At 41.9% G+C, this 23,916-nt stretch overlaps 1 protein-coding gene across 10 annotated transcripts in view; it reads left to right on the plus strand.

Moving 5' to 3' along the window:
* Positions 1-1,472: 1,472 nt before the first annotated feature.
* amph (amphiphysin) overlaps positions 1,473-23,916 on the plus strand; it is a 134,088-nt gene continuing 111,644 nt past the window's right edge. For all 10 annotated transcript variants that reach the window (XM_024434995.1, XM_024434998.1, XM_024434999.1 and 7 more), the window contains exon 1: positions 1,473-1,595. In XM_024434995.1, coding sequence (XP_024290763.1) covers positions 1,527-1,595 — 69 coding nt within the window. In that variant the 5' untranslated portion in view covers positions 1,473-1,526. The remainder of the gene's footprint in view (positions 1,596-23,916) is intronic.

A 23,916-nucleotide genomic window follows, 5' to 3' on the forward strand; every position in this document is an offset into this window, starting at 1 on the left:
CCTTGCCCCAGTTTGAGGTTCTGAACACTCTGGTGTAGGTTTTCATCAAGGATCTGTCTGTACATTGCTCCGTTCATCTTTGCCTCGATCCTGACTAATCTCCCAGTCACTGCCGCTGAAAACATCCCCACAGCGTAATGCTGCCACCACAATGCTTCACCGTACAGATGGTGCCAGGTTTTCCCCAGATTTGACACTTGGCATTCAGGCCAAAGAGTTTCATCTTGGTTACATCTGACCAGAGTATCTTGTTTCTCATGGTCTAAGAGTCTTTAAGTGCCTTTTGGCAAACTCCAAGTGGGCTGTCATGTGCCTTTTACAGAGGAGTGGCTTCCGTCTGGCCACTCTACCATAAAGGCCTGATTGGTGGAGTGCTGCAGAGATGGTTGTCCTTCTGTAAGGTTCTCCCATCTCCACAGAGGAACTCTGGAGCTCTATCAGAGTGACCATCGGGTTCATGGTCACGTCCCTGACCACGTGTGGATATCTGAAAGGGTTGGACAGGTGTCCAAAATATGGAAACAATTCCACTTGGTCTATCAGAGTGCTAGATGGAGCTACCATGCTCCACCTAGGTAGAGGCTAGGATAGGGATTGATGTGGAATCCCACATCAGCAGCACATGTCCATCCCCAGGCCTCCCCAAACACACACACACACACACACACACACACACACACACACACACACACACACACACACACACACACACACACACACACACACACACACACACACACACACACACACAGCTCAAGTTTTAGACTTATCTTAATTGGGAACCTACAGTACTTGGAATTGTGTGCCAATAGAACTAATAATAACAAATTATTCAAGTTATTATGCTACATTCAGAATAAGTTTAATATAATATTACCTTATCATATGCCTTCTTTATCACTGCATACACATCTGATGTACACATTCTACATTTACAATTGCAACTGCAATTATATGTAGGCTATTATTGTAGCATGATATTTTCAGCTTTTGGCATTGACTTTTCAGGTTTTAAAAGGCACGGAATGTGAAAGTAGTGCCTATGTGTTTAATCATATAGGCAGAGGGGTATTTGTTTAGGCCTACCACTCATTCATGTACTGTATGTTTTCTACATAAGACTATCCACACGGGCTCATGTCCACGAAAGCTTTGACGCAACCCAGAAGTGTTTTCCCTGTTCACAAGCAAGCGACATGTACAGTGGGGGCAGGGTTAGAGCAAGTAAGTCTACGCCTATAGGCTACATTGTATGTCTGTTTGAAGCAGAAACGGGATAACAATATCCTGGTCCAGCTAGGCATCATGTTGATATCTTGTCATGATAAATACATTATAACTAATCGTAATATACAAACCAGAACAAATAATAATCATTATACTAAACTGGGACGTTTGGTTGAGTGTGTGCATTTTTGTACTGTGGCTTTAAGAATTGATCCTCCCCTCCTTCCTAGTCCGTCATCATTTCTCTGTCCTAGGTGCTAAACTGAAGCGACGCTCATCCCGTTGCAGTATCAGCAGCCATGGCCGAAATAAAGACGGGGATTTTCGCCAAAAACGTCCAGAAACGGCTAAGCAGGGCGCAGGAAAAGGTAAAGCGTTTAACACATTTCAAATCGACATCCTGTGTATCAAGTTGTTTTTGCTTTGTGCTAAACCGCGTTTGTGCCCAGAGGAGCGGTCCAAGGATTGTTCTCGGGTAGCTGGGAGGAGCAGGTGTATGGATGGATGTGTGTAGAAATTGTAGTCGGCATAGGCTAATCGTGCACGGATAAGTGAATATGTCTCATGATTAAAATACCTTCCCTGATATATTTGCTTGACTATAACAGCATTTATGTTCTAGCCTCTGCATTTAGCCTAGATGCATGGCGACAATTGTAATGTCGCGAATGCAATATTATCCCCTACTGCCATTTCACAGCGAGGCTTTGAAGGCTCCATTACAGTATCCACTTTAATATACGAACTAAATGAACGGAAGGCCCTTAGAACGGAGGTTGGGCCTTTTTTGAGGTTAGAGGCCAACACACTGCTTTTATGAAGCCTGTCAAATGGGAATGAGCCTACATCAATCTTATAACGAATATCACGTCAACTAAATGTCATAGCGATGTCTGAAACATTTCATTCGGTGTTAAAGATCAGCCTCCTCCATTTCGAGGCATGCTTGTGTTTCATTTACATTTCGCTCATAGCCCAATTAAATACATAACCTTAATTCAAGTTGTGTGTCAAAACCGTGTTTTTCTGCAAGGTCAGGGGAAGGGGAGATGGTGAGATGGGGAATGCCCTGCTCACTGCAGCACGAACGATATAGCGGTGGTTCTCTTCCCTACTCGTGCTCAACGATGCGTTTTTAGGCTGTGGCGTAGCCTATATGCCTGCGTTTACAGTAGTAGAGATAATACTCAGCCAATCCTTTCTATTTAAGAACGGGTATTTTTAGGGCCTTGCTTGTATTTACAGACTCCAGGTAGACTAATAATGGAATTTTGGCCAAAAGCTTGAAAAAGGGAAACTGCCTAGGCTAGGGGCGGCCTAGCAGTTAGAGAGGCGAGCCAACAACTGGGTTGCCAGTTTGAATCCCGGGTCCGATGGGAAAAAATCCCTCGGAAATGAGGCAACTGTTATTGCTGTTATCAAATCCTAGATGCCATTGCCTGCCGTTGTGCCCTTGAGCAATGCACTTACCAAAACAACAGCTCCCTGGGCGCACAGTGTGAGTTCTGCTCCAAAAACATGTCTATATGTGTCTTTCAGAGGGTTTGGATTCAAAGCGGAAGTCAAATTTTGGTTGGACCTTGTGTGCAATTGACCAATAAAGTCATCTTAATCTATTGTTTTACAGGCTTTGTCTTACCGAAAATGGGATCTATGTTTATTATGGCTTGTATCTTTAGGCAAGCTAGTCATTTTTACAGGGCAATATTGAATGGTTTCAGCCAGTTGTTGTTTTTACAACCTGTTTTGGCCTGCCTCATTTAAATTGTACATGCAGAGCAAATTTGGTTTGATATGAAATGGGACGTTGACATGAACACAGATGCAATTCACAGATGTAATTACAGACAGTCTATTAGACATAATACAATTGTATCTACAACCATGACAAAAGACTGCACACCGACCACCTATCACCCTTCTTTCAACTAGCTGATGGTCAGGTCGAAATAAAAATCAACGGCCTGTGAAGCTGGTAAAGAGAGTATTCCCTGGTTCTAGATCAGACACACGCACACACAGACACAAACCGCAGTAAGAGGATTGTCTTTCTTTTAATATCCCCTCGTGCTACTGTTCTCCTAATGGCAGACTCGAGGTGAAGAACGTGCGGATCAGTCTTAGTTAATATATACATTACAGCCAAATATACATTACAGCCAAAACTGCTTTTTAATTACACCTATTGCTTGGCCCAAGTGTATGCGGTAGCCTAGTTATTAAACCCATGGTATTCCCAAACAAATGTTTTCTGAACTCAAGCACAGGTGGAAACATTAGTTTAATACCTCTCCTCTAAATTCAATAGCGTTGACAGACACACATGGGCCTTTTGGCAGGGAAATTCACGATGACACGCGGTCAACATTTTTATTGAACATACATTTGTTTCCTGGAGGTGCGTCTGCCATATGACAAAGCTGCATCAACATGTCTAAAATCTGTGGGGTAGCAGGCAAGATGTGTAGACCGTCTACCTCTGAGTGTGCTGTCCATGGTGCTGAAATCACCACTGTTCTGGTGTTACGTTTTTTTTTTAGCCTAAGTAAGGGACATGTAAGATTTATGAAAGGTTTTGGCTTGCAGTATACTACACTTACATTCGGAGTGCTTTTTCATTTGATATTCAATATGCTATTCTTATTCTATTCTAAGACAACCTTCCATTTGAATGCATATTGAAGTTCATCATAAGTATTCAATAAAACTTTATTGAATGAATGCACCTTTTTGTCAACATCAGGCCTGCTCATATTCTATAATCAGCTTTACCCTAGATGTTACCACCACAATCCAATATTACTTTATACCAACAAATGTTTTACACCCACTTTTTGCCATATCTACTATCTAAGCCTACGAGAAAGTGTCTGCCATCAGGCCTGGAGGGAAGCAAAAGTAATTCCGCTACCCAAGAATGGTAAAGCCCCCTTCACTGGATCTTCACTCGGAACGAGGAAGAGCTCGGTTTTGTTTGATTGGGAAGTTTGTTGTTTACAATATATTGGAAAGTTCTTGGTAGCTACCTAGCTTCTTATTTTGGGTCCCACGACGCAGTTGGCACCAGTTGCTGGGACTGCTTGTATCTTTCCAGGGATCCTGCTGACCAAGGATGGGTCTGAGAAGCTATTTGGCATCGCAGCTAGCCTAAATGCTAGCCAGCTGGACGCCAAGTTAGCGAGGTGTTCTTGAACGCAGCCTGCGACGCAGTTAGCCATTGTGGCTGGGACCGCGGATTGTCCCGGGTTTGTGGCCGTCTAGATCCCTGCTGTTTATTGTTTTCAATTTTCCCCGTGACCTGCCCTGTCTGGAACTGCAAAGGGTAACAGCCTAACATACATTGCTAGCTACCATGACAAAGACCAAAGCCGGTGGGAGTACCGTTGAGGACAGTGTCAGTGGTGTCTCTCTATCACACGTGAAGGATCTTTTAAAGAAACAAAAAGAGACCTATAAGCAGTTGTTACAACAACAAGAAAATAGTTTCAAGTGTTTTGTCCAAATACTGGTGGATTCTACGACCTGAGCAGAGAGGTCCAGGACCTGAAGAACAATTTGCAGTTCTCCCAGGGTCAGCTCGATGTGTTGAAACAGGAGAACGGAAAGATGACAGCAATCTGTAAGTCATTGAGAGAGGACATCAGTTCTGTGTGTGAATCCTTGATAACAATGACAGATAAATCAGAGGGACAATCAAGGCGAAACAACATGGTTGTGGACAGAATTGCAGAATCTCCACATGAGACCTGGATGGAGTCTGAGTACGAAGTGAGGAAAATGATCTCTGAGAAATTGAAGATGGTCCACAGGAAGATTGAGGTAGAGCGCGCCCACTGGACTGGAAAATTCACCACCGGTCTAGGTGATAGGCCCAGGCCGATAGTGGTCAAGTTCCTGAGGTTCAAGGACAAGGTAGCTGTTCTGGAAAGAGCCAAGGACTTGAGAGAAATGTATATCTTCCTCAACGAGGACTATCCTGAAGCTGTGTGCCAGAAGAGGAAAGAACTGATCCCAGCCATGATAGCTGCATGAGGGCGTACATCCGCTACGACAGGCTCATTTTCCACCCTCCCTCCCAGAAGCCTGGAAGGGATGAGAGAGCCAAGCCTATGTGTTCGTAGCCTCAACCCCGCAGCACACACATACACACCAATTTATTAATGGACTGCTGAATGTATATATTTACTCTTGCTTTGTCTGCTCTTTTCAATATGATGTCTATCTCTGATAAGCTACACAGGAAAGGGCTGAAAATAGACCATATTAATACAGTTGAAGTGAGAAGTTCACATACACCTTAGCCAAAATACATTTAAACTCAGTTTTTCACAATTCCTGACATTTAATCCTAGTAAAAATTACCTGTCTTAGGTCAGTTAGGATCACCAATTTATTTTAAGAATGTGAAATGTCAGAATAATAGTAGAGAATCATTTATTTCAGCTTTTATTTCTTTCATCACATTCCCAGTGGGTCAGAAGTTTACATACACTCAATTAGTATTTGATAGTATAGTCCCTCCTGCAGCAAAGCACCCCCACAACATGATGCTGCAACCCCCGGGCTTCACGGTTGGGATGGTGTTCTTCAGCTTGCAAGCATCCCCCTTTTTCCTCCAAACATAACAATGGTATTTATGGCCAATAGTTCTATTTTTGTTTCATCAGACCAGAGGACATTTCTACAAAAAGTATGACCTTTGTCCCCATGTGCAGTTGCAAGCCGTAGTCTGGCTTTTTTATGGCGGTTTTGGAGCAGTGGCTTCATCCTTGCTGAGTGGCCTATCAGTTTATGTTGATATAGGATTTGTTTTACTGCGGATACAGATACTTTTGTACCTGTTTCCTCCAGCATCTTCACAAGGTCCTTTACTGTTGTTCTGGGATTGATTTGCACTTTTCACACCAAAGTGCGTTCATCTCTAGGAGACAGAACGCTTCTCCTTCCTGAGCGGTATGACGACTGCGTGGTCCCATGGTGTTTATATTGCGTACTATTGTTTGTACAGACGAACATGGTACCTTAAGGCATTTGGAAATTGCTGGATGAAGCAGACTTGTGGAGGTCTACAAATTTTTTTCCGTGGTCTTGGCTGATTTCTTTTGATTTTCCCATGATGTCAAGCAAAGAGGCACTGAGTTTGAAGGTCGGCCTTGAAATACAGCCACAGGTACACCTCCAATTGACCCAAATGATGTCAATTAGCCTATCAAAAGCTTCTAAAGCCATGACATAATTTTCTGGAATTTTCCAAGCTGTTTAAAGGCAGTCAACTTCATGTATGTAAACCTCTGACCCACTGGAATTGTGATACAATGAATTACAAGTTAAGTAATCTGTCTGTAAACAATTATTGGAAACATTTCTTGCGTCATGCACAAAGTAGATGTCCTAACCGACTTGCCAAAACTATAGTTTGTTAACAAGAAATTTGTGGAGTGGTTGAAAAATGAGTTTTAATGACTCCAACCTAAGTGTATGTAAACTTAAGACTTCAGCTGTATATGTAGCCTTAGAAATAAGGTTAATGAAATCAATAACTTTGCTAACATCAGATAACATTCATATATTATCCATATTAGACTCACTTAGATAATTAATTTGTTGATACATCAGTAGCTATATATATATATATATATATATATATATATATATATATATATATATATAATATATAATATATATAAACATTTATAGAAGAGACAGAAATGCTGATGGGGAGGAGCCATATCCCTGTAATGCTTCGAGAAGATCTTATGTCAAGTGTTATTCAAGTGTTTCAGGTTCACTTGGCACATCTAAAGCCTTTTCTTTGCTTAGCTATAGGCCACCAAGTGCTAACAGCCAGTATCTAAATAATATGTGTGAAATGCTTGATAATGTATGTGATGTAAACAGAGAGGTCTACTTTCTTGGGGACCTGAATATTGACCTGGTTTTCATCAAGCTGTCTGCTCAAGAGGAAGCTTCTTACTGTAACCACTGCCTGTTATCTGGTTCAGGTTATTAATCAACCTACCAGGTTGTTTACAAACACTACAGGAACAAGATCATCCACATGTATTGATCCCATTTTTACTAATACTGTTCTAAAGCTGTATCTGTACCCATTGGATGCAGTGATCACAATATAGTGGCTATATACAGGAAAGCCAAAGTTTCAACAGCTGGGCCTTAAATAGTGTATAAGATGATGTGGATGATGTGGATGATGTTAAAAATATTTGTTGGTCTGATGTGATTATCTTCTTATGGGCAGGTGGGATGGCAGCGTCCCACCTGGCCAACATCCGGTGAAATTGCAGAGTGAGAAATTCAAACTACAGTATTATAAATATTTAACTTTCATAAAATCAGAAGTGTTATACATCAAAATAAAGCTTTACTTCTTGCTAATCTAGCCGCTGTGTCAGATTTCAAAAAGGCTTTACGGCGAAAGCAAACCATGCGATTATCTGAGGACAGCTCCCTGCATACAAACACATGAAAAACATTTCAACCAGGCAGGTGCGACACAAAAGTCAGAAATAGCAATATAAAAAATGCCTTACCTTTGATCTTCTTCTGTTGGCACTCCAAACGGTCCCAATTACATCACAAATGGTCCTTTTGTTCGATAATGTCCTTCTTTATATCCATACAAAACTCAGTTTAGCTGGCGTGCTTCAGTCAATAATCCACCCAGTTTCCCTCCATCAAAATGCATACAAATTGAATCCCAAACTAATAATAAACTTTTCCAAATAAGTCAAACAATGTTTATAATCAAACATTAGGTAAATAAACAATCAAATTTAAGACAGAGAATCGTTGTTGTCTTTACCGGAGAAAAATACCAAAGTACGTGCTCTCTTCCACACGCTTGGAAACACTACAGCCAAAATGTGAGCCACCTAGATAAACTACAATTTCTGGGTAATTTTTCCAAAAACCAGCCTGAACCTCTTTCTAAAGACTGTTGACATCTAGTGGAAGCCCTAGGAACTGCAATCTGGGAGAATTTGGCCTTATAATAAAAGTGATAGCCATTGAAAATAGTGATAGGCCCCCCAAAAAATCTGGGATGTTTGTCCTCGGGGTTTCGCCTGCCATATCAGTTCTATTATACTCACATACATAATTTTAACAATTTTAGAAACTTTAGAGTTTTCTATCCAAATCTACCAATTATATGCATATCCTTTCATATCTGGGCCTGAGTAACAGGCAGTTGACTTTGGGCACGCTTTACATCCGGACGTCAAAATACTGCCCCCTACCCAAGAGAGGTTAATGAGGAGTATCCAGACGCTGCACTTGATTAATTTATGATATTGCTTCTTCCAATTATTCATAAACATGCACCTGAGAAGAAACGGACTGTTAGAACTGTTAAGGCTCCATGGATTGATGAGAAATTGAAAAACTGTATGAAGGAGATGGGGCGAAAGGAGTGGCTAATAAGTCTGGCTGTACATTTGACTGGCTTACTTACTGCAAATTGAGAAATTATGTGACTAAACTCAACAAAAAGAAGAAGAAACTTTAATATGAAGCCAAGATGAATGATATAAAGAATGATGGAAAAAATACTTTGGAGTACTTTAAGTGAAATTATGGGCAGAAAGACTAATTCAACTCCATCTTTCATCGAATCAGATGGCTTATTCATCACAAAACCATTTGATGTCGTCAATTATTTTTGGGGATTATTTCACTGGCAAAGTGGAAAGATTTAGGCAAGGAAATGCCCACAACAAACTGTGAACAATTATATTCATGTATAAAAAAATGAATAATGAAAGAAAAGCAGTGCATGTTTGAATTTTGTAAAGTTAGTGTGGGAGAGGTGGAAGAGGTGGAAAAACGATAGAGGTGGAAAAACGATTGTTAACGATCAATAATGACAAACCTCCTGACATTGAAAATTTAGATGGAAAGCTACTGAGGATGGTGGCTGACTCTATTGCCACTCCTATCTGTCATATTTTTAATCTGAGCCTAGAGGAAAGTATATGTCCTCCGGCCTGGAGGGAAGCCAAAGTAATTCCACTATCCAAGAGTGGTAAAGCGGCCTTTACTGGTTCTAACAGCAGACCTATCAGCTTGCTGCCAGCTCTTAGCAAACTGTTGGAAAAAATTGTGTTTGACCAAGCTATTTCTCTATAAACAAATTAACAACAGACTTTCAGCATGCTTATGTACTGCACTGACACAAATTACTGATGAATGGTTGAAAGAAATTGATAATAAGAAGATTGTGGGAGCTGTACTGTTAGATTTCAGTGCAGCCTTTGATATTATTGACCATAACCTGTTGTTGAAAAAACATAACCTTTCTAGTGCAGGTGTTCCGCTAGCAGAACCCCTCGACAACATTCCGCTGAAAAGGCGAAATTCAAAAATGTTTTTTAGAAATATGTAACTTTCACACATTAACAAGTCCAATACAGCAAATGAAAGATAAACATCTTGTTAATCTACCATCGTGTCAAATTTAAAAAATACTTTACAGCGAAAGCACAGCATATGATTGTTAGGTCAAAGCCAAGTCAAAAAAACACACAGCCATTTTTCCAGACAAAGATAGGAGTCACAAAAAGCAGAAATATAGATACAATTAATCACTAACCTTTGATCTTCATCAGATGACACTCATAGGACATCATGTTACACAATACATGTATGTTTTGTTCGATAATGTGCATATTTATATCCACAAATCTCAGTTTACATTGGCGCGTTACGTGCAATAATATTTTGATTCCAAAACATCTGGTGATTTTTGCAGAAACACTCATAATAAACAATGATAAAAGATACAACTGGTATTCACAGAATTAAAGTTAGACTTCTCCTTAATGCAACCGCTGTGTCAGATTTTTTAAAAACTTTACGGAAAAAGCATAATCTGAGAACGGAGCTCAGCCCAATCCAGACAGAGAAATATCCACCATTTTGGAGTCAACAGAAGTTAGAAATAACACTAAATATTCACTTACCTTTTGATGATCTTCATCAGAAGGCACTCACAGGAATCCCAGTTCGAACAATAAATGAGTGATTTGTTCCATAAAGTCCATCATTTATGTCCAAATAGCCACTTGTTGTTAGCGTGTTCAGCCCAATAATGCATCTTCATCAAATTTGATTTGTCACATACAGCGAAATGCTTGTGCTTCTAGTTCTGACCATGTAGTAATATCTAACAAGTAATTTAACAATTTCACAACAACCACCTTATACACACAAGTGTAAAGGAATGAATAAGAATACAAATATATATGGATGAGCGATGGCCGAAGATACAGTAGATGGTATAGAGTACAGTATATACATATGAGATGAGTAATGTAGGGTATGTAAACATTATATAAAGTGGCATAGTTTAAAGTAACTATTGATACATTTATTACATCTAGTTTTTTTATTATAAAAGTGGCTAGAGATTGAGTCAGTGTGTTGGCAGCAGCCACTCAATGTTAGTGATGGCTGTTTAACAGTCTGATGGCCTTGAGAGAAGCTGTTTTTCAGTCTCGCTGTCCCAGCTTTGATGCACCTGTACTGGCCTCGCCTTCTGGATGATAGCGGGGTGAACAGGCAGTGGCTTGGGTGGTTGTTGTCCTTAATGATCTTTTTAGCCTTCCTGTGACAACGGGTGGTGTAGGTGTCCTGGAGAGCAGGTAGTTTTCCCCCGGTGATGCATTATGCAGACCTCACTACCCTCTGGAGAGCCTTACGGTTGTGGGCGGAGCAGTTTCCGTACCAGGCGGTGATACAGCCCGGCAGGATGCTCTCGATTGTGCATCTGTAAAAGTTTGAATATTTTTGGTGAGAAGCCGAATTTCTTCAGCCTCCTGAGGTTAGAGGCGCTGTTGTGCCTTCACCACACTGTCTGTGTGGGTGGACCATTTCAGTTTTTCCGTGCGGAACTTAAAACTTTCCACCTTCTCCACTACTGTCCCGTCGATGTGGATAGGGGGTGCTCCCTCTGCTGTTTCCTGAAGTCCACGATCATCTCCTTTGTTTTGTAGACGTTGAGTGTGAGGTTATTTTCCTGACACCACACTCCGTGGGCCCTCACCTCCTCCCTGTAGGCCGTCTCGTCGTTGTTGGTAATGCAAACTTGATGATTGAGTTGGAGGCGTGCATGGCCACTCAGTCAAGGGTGAACAGGGAGTACAGGAGAGGGCTGAGAACGCACCCTTGTGGGGCCCCAGTTGCGTGCGGCCTGTCAGGAAGTCCAGGACCCAGTTGCACAGGACGGGGTCGAGACCCAGGGTCTCGAGCTAAATGACGAGTTTGGAGTTTACTATGGTGTTAAATGCTGAGTTGTAGTCAATGAACAGCATTCTTACATAAGTATTCTTCTTGTCCAGATGGGTTAGGGCAGTGTGATTGCATCATCTGTGGACCTATTTTGGCGGTAAGCAAAATTGGAGTGGGGTCTAGGGTGTCAGGTAGAGGGAGGTGATATGATCCTTGACTAGACTCTCAAAGCACTTCATGATGATGGAGGTGAGTGCTACGGGGCGATAGTCATTTAGCTCAGTTACCTTAGCTTTCTTGGGAACTGGAACAATGGTGGCCCTCTTGAAGCATGTGGGAACAGCAGACTGGGATAAGGATTGATTGAATATGTGGACACACAAAGCATGTGTGTCCATGTATGCTGATGATTCAACGATATACGCATCAGCAACCACAGATAATGAAGTCACTGAAACCCTTAACACTGAGTTCCAGCCTGTTTTGGAATGGGTGGCCAGTAATAAACTGGCCCTGAACATCTCTAAAACTAAGAGCATTGTATTTGGTACAAATCATTCCTTAATCTTGGAACTACCCATCCCGGATCCGGGAGAATTGTCAGCAACTACACTAATTGGCATAGCGCAACGGTCAAATAATCTTACTAGAAAATATTCATATTCATGAAATCACAAGTGAAATATAGCGAAACACAGCTTAGCCTTTTGTTAATCACCCTGTCGTCTCAGATTTTGAAATTATGCTTTACAGCGATAGCAAGACAAGCGTTTGTAAGTTTATCGATAGCCTAGCATAGCATTATGTCCAGCTAGCAGCAGGAAGCTTGGTCACGAAAATCAAAAAAGCAATCAAATTAACCGTTTACCTTTGATCTTCGGATGTTTTCACTGACGAGACTCCCAGTTAGACAGCAAAGGTTCCTTTTGTTCCATAAAGATGATTTGTATACCCAAAATACCTCCGTTTGTCAAGTTATTTTCAGAAATCCACCGGAAATAGCGGTCATGACAACGCCGAAAAAAATTCAAAATTATATCCATAATATCGACAGAAACATGGCAAACGTTTTTTATAATCGATCCTCAAGGTATTTTTCAAATATCTATTCGATAATATATCAACCGGGACAGTTGGCTTTTCAGTAGGACAGGAGGAAAATTGGCTACCTCTCTATTTTACGCAAGAATCACTCTGAGAGCCATCAGCTGGCCACTTACGCAATGTGCTCGTTTACGCTCATTCTTCAACAAAGGCGTGAAACTACGTCTAAAGGCTGTAGACACCTTAGGGAAGACGTAGAAAAAGGAATCTGGTTGATATCCCTTTAAATGGAGGATAGGCATGCAAAGGAGCAGAAGGGCACTTCCTGATTGGATTTTCCTCAGGGTTTCGCCTGCAATATCAGTTCTGTTATACTCACAGACAATATTTTTACAGTTTTGGAAACTTGTGTGTTTTGGTGTTTTCTATCCTAAGCTGTCAATTATATGCATATTCTAGCATCTGGTCCTGAGAAATAGGCTGTTTACTTTGGGAATGTTATTTCCCCCCCCCAAAAAAATAGTGCCCCCTAGCTTCAAGAGGTTGGTGCTAGACCTCAGCTAAATCTGGTAATGAATGGTGTGGCTGTTGAACAAGTTGAGGAGACTAAATTACTTGGTGTTACCTTCGATTGTAAACTGCCATGGTCAAAACATATAGATTCAATGGTTGTAAAGATGGGGAGAGGTTTGTCCGTAATAAAGAGATGCTCTGCTTTTTTGACACTGCACTCCAAAAAGCAAGTTCTGCAGGCTCTAGTTTAGTCTGATCTTGATTATTGTCCAGTTGTGTGGTCCAGTGGGGGCAAGGAAAGACCTCGTTAAACTGCAGCTGGCCCAGAACAGAGCGGCACGTCTTGCTCTTCATTGTAATCAGAGGGCTGATATAAATACAATGCAAGCCGGTCTCTCTTGGCTGAGAGTTCAGAGACTGATTGCATCACTTCTTCTTTTAAAAGAAACATTAATGTGTTGAAAATCCCAAATTGTTTGCATAGTCAACTTACACACAGCTCTGACACACACATTTATCCCACCAGACATGCCACCAGGGGTCTTTTCATAGTACCCAAATCCAGAACAAATTCAAGAAAATGTACAGTATTAAATAGGGCCCTTATTGCATGGAACTTCCTTCCATCTCATATTGATCAAATAAACAGCAAACCTGGATTCAAAAAAACAGATAAAGCAACACCTCGTGGCACAACGCCTCTCTCCTATTTGACCTAGATAGTTTGTGTGTGTACATTGATATGTATGTAGTTCTGTCCTTGAGCTGTTCTTGTCTAATGATGTTCTGTATTATGTCATTCTGTATTATGTTTCATGTTTTGTGTGGACCCCAGGAAGAGTAGCTGCTGCTTTTGCAACAGTTAATGGGGATCCTAATAAAATACCACATTTGATTGTCATTTACAACAGTGTTTGCCCTTAAAAGTGAATGCACTGGTTATTTTTTGTGTGCAATTTTAGCATAGTCATGAAACCATAAATTCTAACTGTGCATTAGCTGCAATGGTCAGGCGAAGGCAGAGGGGTTTGAAGAAGAACACACACACACAGACACGTATCAATGGACACCATGAATCAAAGACAGTACTGTGCAGCCGTCTTCATTGACCTTGCCAAGGCTTTCGACTCTGTCAATCACCATATTCTTATCGGCAGACTCAGTAGCCTCGGTTTTTCGGATGACTGCCTTGCCTGGTTCACCAATTACTTTGCAGACAGAGTTCAGTGTGTCAAATCGGAGGGCATGCTGTCCGGTCCTCTGGCCGTCTCTATAGGGGTGCCACAGGGTTCAATTCTCGGGCCGACTCTTTTCTCTGTATATATCAATGATGTTGCTCTTGCTGCGGGCGTTTCCCTGATCCACCTCTACGCAGACGACACCATTCTATATACTTTCGGCCCGTCATTGGACACTGTGCTATCTAACCTCCAAACAAGCTTCAATGCCATACAACACTCCTTCCGTGGCCTCCAACTGCTCTTAAACGCTAGTAAAACCAAATGCATGCTTTTCAACCGATCGCTGCCTGCACCCGCATGCCCGACTAGCATCACCACCCTGGATGGTTCCGACCTTGAATATGTGGACATCTATAAGTACCTAGGTGTCTGGCTAGACTGCAAACTCTCCTTCCAGACTCATATCAAACATCTCCAATCAAAAATCAAATCAAGAGTCGGCTTTCTATTCCGCAACAAAGCCTCCTTCACTCACGCCGCCAAGCTTACCCTAGTAAAACTGACTATCCTTCCGATCCTCGACTTCGGCGATGTCATCTACAAAATGGCTTCCAACACTCTACTCAGCAAACTGGATGCAGTCTATCACAGTGCCATCCGTTTTGTCACTAAAGCACCTTATACCACCCACCACTGCGACCTGTATGCTCTGGTCGGCTGGCCCTCGTTACATATTCGTCGCCAGACCCACTGGCTCCAGGTCATCTACAAGTCCATGCTAGGTAAAGCTCCGCCTTATCTCAGTTCACTGGTCACGAAGGCAACACCCATCCGTAGCACGCGCTCCAGCAGGTGTATCTCACTGATCATCCCTAAAGCCAACACCTCATTTGGCCGCCTTTCGTTCCAGTACTCTGCTGCCTGTGACTGGAACGAATTGCAAAAATCGCTGAAGTTGGAGACTTTTATCTCCCTCACCAACTTCAAACATCAGCTATCTGAGCAGCTAACCGATCGCTGCTGCTGTACATAGTCTATTGGTAAATAGCCCACCCATTTTCACCTACCTCATCCCCATACTGTTTTTATTTATTTACTTGCTCTTTTGCACACCAATATCTCTACCTGTACATGACCATCTGATCATTTATCACTCCAGTGTTAATCTGCAAAATTGTAATTATTCGCCTACCTCCTCATGCCTTTTGCACACATTGTATATAGACTCCCCCCTTTGTTTTCTACTGTGTTATTGACTTGTTAATTGTTTATTCCATGTGTAACTCTGTGTTGTCTGCTCACACTGCTATGCTTTATCTTGGCCAGGTCGCAGTTGCAAATGAGAACTTGTTCTCAACTGGCCTACCTGGTTAAATAAAGGTGAAATAAAAAATAAATAAATAAAAGAGCACAATTTTCTCTGAAATGGACCAATTACAGTGCTAATTTTAGCCGCCATCCAAATGGAGGATACCCAGGTCTTGTTTATACTGACATCCATCTAGGCTTCGTCCCAAATGGCACCCTATTCCCTATATAGTGCACTACCTTTGTAGTGCAGGGCCCAAAGTGCACTATTTTTTATAAGAGCCCTATGTAGGGAATAGGGTGCAATTTGAGACACAGCCCTAGACTTTCAACACATTTCCAATACACTGCCTTCCTTACTGGAAAGGCCTCTGGATGATAACGATTTATTTTCATCCTGAAGGATGATGCCTATGTTTTCTCTTTGGGTAAATGTTCCCCATTTTCATTCATACTTTTAATCTTCTGTATATTCAACCCTTAAGTTCGACAAAATACATTTTAGTGGATTTCCTAGTAATAAGTATGCACAGTATCCAGGTTATTCATCGTCCCTTAATCAGCATAGGTAGCCATTTTGATTTCAACACTCAATTTAATAAGATGGCGGTACGTCAATAGGTGTTGGCCCACTTAGATGAGCGTATGTATTTATTGTTTTACATTTCGAGTTAGTAGTGGGTGGAGCGTTAGTTAAACACAACAGTGTGCCTCAGTGATCAGTAGGTCTGGCTACCTTCAAAATGGATACTAGAAATTGGTTTAAAAATAATGCATCATCTGCCGCAACAAGTGGCGCTGAAACTCCACTCGTTGAAATCACTGCTACAATTGATGGCGATCATGGCAATGTGGCCAGCCCACAGACTAGGCTAGCCTAGTCTCTGTCAATGGTGAAGCTAGCAAAGCCCCCCTCCCAGTCCCGCCACCTGCCACCTTGCCCCCACCCAGCTCAGCAGCAGCTGATAGCCATGCTAAAACACACAAGCCAGAGCCACCCACATCCAGAGAAGCAGCCCCAAATGACCTTGGGGTTGAGAAGCCCAATCAGGTGATATTAGATGTGTTTCCAGTAAGTTGTATTCAGGGAAGAAGCAGTCTTTTGCTAATACATGGTACCATAATCGAGATAGGCTAGAATATTCAGTACAAGCTGACTGTCACGTTCTGACCTTAGTTTGTTTGTTATGTCTTTGTTTTAGTATGGTCAGGGTGTGATTTGGGTGGGTTGTCTATGTTGTCTATGTTTTTCCATGTTGTGTTTTGCGTTTGGCCTGGGAATCATACTTAGGTAGTCTTTTCCCACCTGTGTTTCATGGGTGATTGTTTTCTGTCCTTGTGTATGTCACCAGACCGAATAACACGAAATGAAACAGTCCTCTTTGTTATTTTTGTTTTAGTGTTCTGTGTTTAATAAATTCATCATGAACACGTACCACTCTGCGCATTGGTCCTCCGATCCTTGCTACTCCTCCTCAGGAGAGGAGGAAGACGAGTGTTACACTGACTTAGTCTTTTGTTTCCCCCGCCGCAAATTTCAGTCCAGCACGTCTGTGTCATCAGACTCCACCTTTATCATTAAAGGGTTCTGTTATTGGAAGCATGCATTAGAGACAGAAAAAGAACACACCTGCCACCTCGAAAGAACACTTAACATGTAAGGGCTATGTAGAGGGAGAGAGAAATGCACCAAGAGACAACCAGTGTGGATACTTCCTGCGCTAACATGGATCAGCTTGATCTTCGTAGATATTACCTTGGCTCTGTTGTTGACATTATTGCATTTTTATCCGTTAATAAACTCCCTCTAAGAAGAGATCATGACGCATGACAGAGAAAGGCAGTGGGGTGTTGTCATTGTTTGAGTATACCCCCCAAAATGACCCAGAAGTGGCCAAGATGGCACCAACCATTCCGCACAACGCAACCTACATGAGCCACGACGTCCAGAACGACTGAATAAAACAAATGAGCAACTTAGTGACCGGGCATATTGTCAGGGAAGTAATAGGGGACTCGTTTTCTTCTATAAAGTGGCCCGAACAAGATACTCCACGGCTGCAAAAACATTTCAATCGTACTTCTGTTTGTTGATGGAAACAATGAAATAAAAGAGCGCATTCTGACCATAGCCACTGCAGATGCAGGTGATGCCAAAACTCAGAACAGACCAAGACTGGACTGAGAACGGGCAAAATCCTGAGTAAAGTCTACAACTGTCGGGGATGTCGGGGAAGCATGGGTAAGTGCAGAAACTTCTACCACCAGCTTCATCTGGTGGTGGGCCATGCCATTTCCTCCGAGGATGCCATCTGAGATTTCTTTCAACATTTGTAATCTTCTTTACAAATTTGTAAGAAAGCCCACCATTAGAGTTCATTACAAGGGGGAGACACTGAAACGCCTGCTCGACCACTGCTAGACCGGTCACCTGGCCACTGTACAAGTCATCTTCAAGTCCTCCAAGGATATATCCAAGTTGCTGGCACAGATTGAAAACACACAAGCTTTTCCCGCAGATGTGGAAGTCGAGGCAGTGAGGTTGCCATATCAAAGCCCAGCTTCAGGTTGATCGCTCTCATGGTAAAACAAGATCCTGTTACTTTTTGACCCACCAAACAATGTGCTCCAGTCACTGGTGAACAGTGCATCGGTGTGTTGATGGTCTCCAAGTTTTTGGAGCTATGGAATCGGTGCGTTGACGCAACAGGCCAAGGGCCAAACAAGAGGAGACACACAACCAACAAAAATGTGGTTGAAGAATCAACGGGAGTGGGACACAACCATGATGAAGAGGAGGCGAGCAACGGGAGTGGGACACAACCATGATGAAGAGGAGGCGAGCAACGGGAGTGGGACACAACCATGATGAAGAGTAGGCGAGCAACGGGAGTGGGACACAACCATGATGAAGAGGAGGCGAGCAACGGGAGTGGGACACAACCATGATGAAGAGGAGGCGAGCAACGGGAGTGGGACACAACCATGATGAAGAGGAGGCGAGCAACGGGAGTGGGACACAACCATGATGAAGAGGAGGCGAGCAACGGAAGTGGCGTAGATGCACTACGTGGAGAGATGAAAGGGCGCTTTGGGGAGTGCAACAGCATACTTATGGACTTGCTGTCTTCACTTGATCCAGCAGGGCACATGTTTCTGGATACAGCCAAAGTCAAGTCCCTCTTGGAGTATGCTGTTGCTGAGTATGCTGTTGCCCAACAGTTCCTCCACACACAAGTGAATGGGTCCACGCCTGCAGAGGATTGGAAATGGACACAAAACTCTTCTGACCACCTTCCACAAGACCATGGAGGCATTTCTAAGTGTCATGGTAGCAATGAAGTCTGCTTTAAAGTTTGGAACCTCCACTGCCATGTGTGAGAACTCTTTTTCTACATTGAAAAATATTTTCAGTGATCCCCGAAGGAGCATGCTTCACCCTCGCAGAGCCCACCTTATACAACTTTCCGTCGAGAATGACCTCACAAGGAAATGCAGGAATGAGTGGAAGGAATATGTGCTGAGGAGATTCCATTCCGCAGAGAAATGCCATCTCCAGCTTTATTAGACCCAACAAGGAGAGGCAGAGAGTGTGAGTAGATTGTTTTGATGTTTTTCTTGTCTGCAATGTGCAGAGTGGTGCTGTCCATGGTGCTGTTTAAGGTTCGCTTGTTATTTGCACACTGTGGTACTTTTGTGACTGTTTTGGCTATAGGCATAGGTAGGCCTAAAAATTAATACTTTAATATTAGTATTACTTTATTGTATAAGATTTGATTCAATGTTATGGCAAATGCTTTGTCCTCATTCAAGAGCTGTCGACTCCACTCAATAGTGCTGAGTCTCATTATTGGCTGTTGAGCGATCATGTTTAATGTTAAAGTCTACGTTTTTATTTAGTTGTTTCATATTTTTGTAAGGAAGGACAATAAAGAAACGAGAGGGAGAAAACGAGGGCGCCGACAAGCCGGAGAGAGAGACTGACTGACTTCGTCAACCCATCTCTACTGGTCCAGTCCGTGAGCTAACGCACAGGAGTGGACTGTTGTTTTTCTCTAATACATTTTTATTCACCGACAAAAGCTATTAATTAATTAGGATGACTTTCTACTTTTGTGTTTTTTTACGATCAAAATGAAGAAACGTGGAATAAAATAAATGATACTGACTGACTGATTGGTAGAAGGACTAAAGGTTTGTTTCTCTCCACAACGCATTGTATAAAACCAAGCTGAATTTGCATGGAAGTAAAATTCTAGATTGAAGTGTTTAAATTGTAGTTTGTTTCAATGTTATCATTGTTGATGATAGTGAAAAAATGGAGGACCAAGAACGAAAGGAAAACCTGATTTTAAAATGGGAGATGTTTTGTACCAAGATGTTTTTACCCTATAAATCAACTATTTGATGATTGCCTGTACTGTGTTAAACAGTTAACTGTAGTATTGCATTCATTATAGTGGTAATGCAACAGGCTAGTACAGTCAAATTTGTTTGTCTTTTATTTGTTGATTGTGTTGTGGTTTGAGATGGGGTTTCGATACAGGTCAGGAAAAATCTGTTTTAATTTTTCTTATCCAGTTGTTCCTAGTGTTCCTATCCTATTAAATCAGACTTTATTATCTGGGCTTACCATTTAACCCCCCAAGGTTGATGTCTAATGAAATAGCATAATACAAAAATCCCCTTAAAAATCGGTCCGTTTAAACTAGAGATTTTTTAAATTTGCTGCATCTCAATCCACCTATGTCGCTCTTCCACATCTGTGGTGAAAGATGACAGAACTGTTTGTCAGACCATGAGACATCTCAAAAATCGGTCTTCTCGCAAAATTGTCTGTAGCGTTCGAACGGTTTCATTTGCGTGGCGCAGCCATGTAGCCTTGGCTGCAAAAGACAAGTAACATAGTCAAAATATGCAATTCTATTCTTTTGAAAATGCCTTTTTATTAGTCTTGTGTTTTTTAGGACCTGCCTAAACCAATGACTAATGGATTTCTTTGATGATGTATATTCAATGGATTTATTCAAATAACCGCCCACCCACATCGAACGTTCCCACTCCTTGGAATTCTAATTCTAACCCCAGCCATTGTATAAATTGTTATTTTACATCTCAATAAAGAAGGCTGTTGGGACCTCCTGTAAAGAAAATAAAAAACGGGTCCACCCATGGAAACCAAATTCCCGTCCAACTATTTAATTCTGGGTCTGGATTGACAACAGACCATGGCAGCAAATAAGGAAAAGAACGATACGTTGTTTGCTAGCTCCAGGGTGAAGATGCCTCTAGAAACTGATCTTGGGTTTTGTATTTTTCCCTGTAGCTCTTTACACTCGTACCCGTATACAATGCATCCAGAAAGTATTCAGACCCCTTCACTTTTTCCACATTTTGTTAGGTTACAGCCTTATCCTAAAATGGTTTCAATTGTTGTTTTTCCTCATCAATGTACACACAATACCCCATAATGACAAAGCAAAAACAGATTTTTAGAAATGTTTGCAAATTGATTACAAAAAAAAAAAAAACTGAAATATCCCATTTTCATAAATATTCAGACCCTTTACTCAGTACTTTGGCAATGATTACAGCCTCAAGTCTTCTTGGGTATGATGCTACAAGCATGGCACACCTGTATTTGGGGAGTTTCTCCCATAATTCTCTGCAGATCCCCTCAAGCTCTGTTAGGTTGGATGGGGAGTGTTGCTGTACAGCTATTTTCAGATCTCTCCAGAGATGTTCCATCGGGTTCAAGTCTGGGCTCTGGCTGGGCCACTCAAGGACATTGAGACTTTTCCTGAAGCCACTCCTACATTGTCTTGGCTGTGTGCTTAGGGTCTTTGTCCTGTTAGACTGGGGCGAAGGTTCACTTTCCGAGGTCCTGAGCACTCTCGAGCAGGTTTTCATCAAGGATCTCTCTGTACTTTGCTTCGTTAATCTTTCCCTTGATCCTGACTAATCTCCCAGTCCCTCTGAAAAACATCCCCATAGCATAATGTTGCCACCACCATGCTTCACTGTAGAGATTGTGCCAGGTTTCCCCAGACGTGACACTTGGCACTCAGTCCAAAGATTTAAATCTTGGTTTCACCAGACCAGAGAATCTTGTTTCTCATGGTAGGAGTCCTTTAGGTGCCTTTTGGCAAACTCCAAGTGAGCTGTCATGTGCTTTTTACTGTGCCTTTTACTTCCTTCTGGCCACTCTACCATAAAGGCCTGATTGGTGGAGTGCTGCAGAGATGGTTGTCCTTCTGGAAAGTTCTCCAATCTCCACAGAGATTGGAGAACTTCCATGACCAATGCCCTTCTCCCCTGACTGCTCAGTTTGGTCAGGCGGTTAGCTCTAGGAAGAGACTTGGTGGTTCCAAACGTCTTCTGTTTAAGAATGATGGAGGCCACTGTGCTCTTGTGGACCTTCAACATTTTGGTACCCTTCCCCAGACCTGTGCTTCGATGCAATCCTCTCTCGGAACGCTACGGACAATTCCTTCAACCTCATGGCTTTGTTTTTGCTCTGACATGCACTGTCAATTGTGGGACCTTATATAGACAGGTGTGTGCCTTTCCAAATCATGTCCAATCAATGGAATTTCCCACAAGTGGACTCCAATCCAGTTGTAGAAACATCTCAAGAATGATCAGTGGAAACAGGATGCACCTGAGCTCAATTTTGAGTCTCATTGCAAAGGGTCTGAATACTTATGTAAATAAAAGTATGTCTGTTTTTGTTATTTTTAATACATTTGCAAGAATTTCCTAAAACCTGTTTTCGCTTTGGCATTATGGGGTATAGTGTAGATTGCTGAGGAATGTTTTATTTAATCCATTTTAGAATCAGGCTGTAACATAACAAAATGTGGAAAAAGTCAAGGGGTATGAACACTTTCCAAATGCAGCGTATGGGTTGAAAATGGCAGATTTGGACACTCATAAGCTCTTAGATTGTAATGCAGTGGTTTTACAGTAACGTGCCGTCAGAGCTCAGGGTCTCCGCTTAACAGCTCGGTATAGGTTTAGCCGTTCTGAACTTCAGCACGGCGCAACAAGAAGTTGCCCCATCACTCTGCCTGAGTAAGGAAAATGCTTTAAATTATGAGAACTCAATTATTTTGAAAGATGAGACGAATGAGGATTTTTTTTAAATGCCGCTTCGATGTCAAACACCCGTGAGTCCAAATGTGCACTTCACATTTCCATATCATTAAACTCATGTCATACACAGTGTCAATGTTTATGATCACTGTGTTTGATGTACAGTTACAAGATGACATGGTGTTCTACCGTTGGTTGTCCTGAACAGAATGAGCCTGTTTGTTGTGTTGTGAAGACAATTTGTCACGGACCACGCATCTGAATGCATATCTGAATGCATTCATGACTCCATTCTATACGCAGAAAATTAAGATATTCTCTGAATTCTCTGAAGCCTGACACTGTAAGATTGCATTTTTTAAGTTAGCTAGGCATGTTGGCAATAGAACAATCTTTTCAATTATGCCCACCTGACCCAGATTCCGATTTTATTATGGACCGTTTTTGGATTGCGTAAATCACAACAGTAATTGTGTGAAGGCTTGGATGCAGGTCTCGTGTTCCAAACAACTACAAGTGTGCTTTTTCTAGCTCCGCAACGGCCCAGCTAGGACAGCTCAAAAAAGCACCTTAAAGTTCAGGTCTCTTCTTTTGAGTCATAAAAGTGCATTTAAATTATTTGGGAACTGTGCACACTGTGGAGAGGTGTATGGGCACTTTGAAATACCAGTTAGACCTCTCACTCAAACCCGTGTCATTTTCTGGTCTCATGCTGCACCGACCCCCAATTTTCCAAGAATAATCTTATCATGTTACTGAATGTATCCAGAGTATCTCAGATTTTATTATCAACAAATGCAGAGAAAAGTGCAGTAATTGTCAAATGAACATAAAATCAACAGTGTTCATGTTTGGATTCAGTCTTGTGTCAGTTAAGTGTTGAGTCCTCACCTTTTAGTGTAATCATTTCCCCATAACTTCCAAACGGTTCCCTTTTAAATGCTACCTTGGTTATGCATTCCATATTTCTTCTGTAAGAAACATTTCAATTTTGCCCTATAGGTTAATTCCCATGAGTGTAAGGGGTTAATTTTAAGGTTAGGAATGGGTAGGAGAAGCTGATCCTAGATCTTCATCTAGGGGAAACTTCAACCTGGAGAAGGCCTGCAGGAATAAGAGAAAGGACAAGGAGTCCTTTGTTATCAGGGGAAAGGTATTGGATGTAGCCTGGCCCTGATATGAGATCCTAGGGCAGGATGGATCACATGATGAAGAAGTAGGGTAAAAGAAACAACCAATGCCGATCCCAAGTGACAAGACACATCATGTCCCAATCATATACACCTATAATGGATTTTCA

The sequence above is a fragment of the Oncorhynchus tshawytscha genome, linkage group LG10 (assembly GCF_018296145.1).
Source record: "Oncorhynchus tshawytscha isolate Ot180627B linkage group LG10, Otsh_v2.0, whole genome shotgun sequence".
NCBI classification, from domain to species: domain Eukaryota; kingdom Metazoa; phylum Chordata; class Actinopteri; order Salmoniformes; family Salmonidae; genus Oncorhynchus; species Oncorhynchus tshawytscha.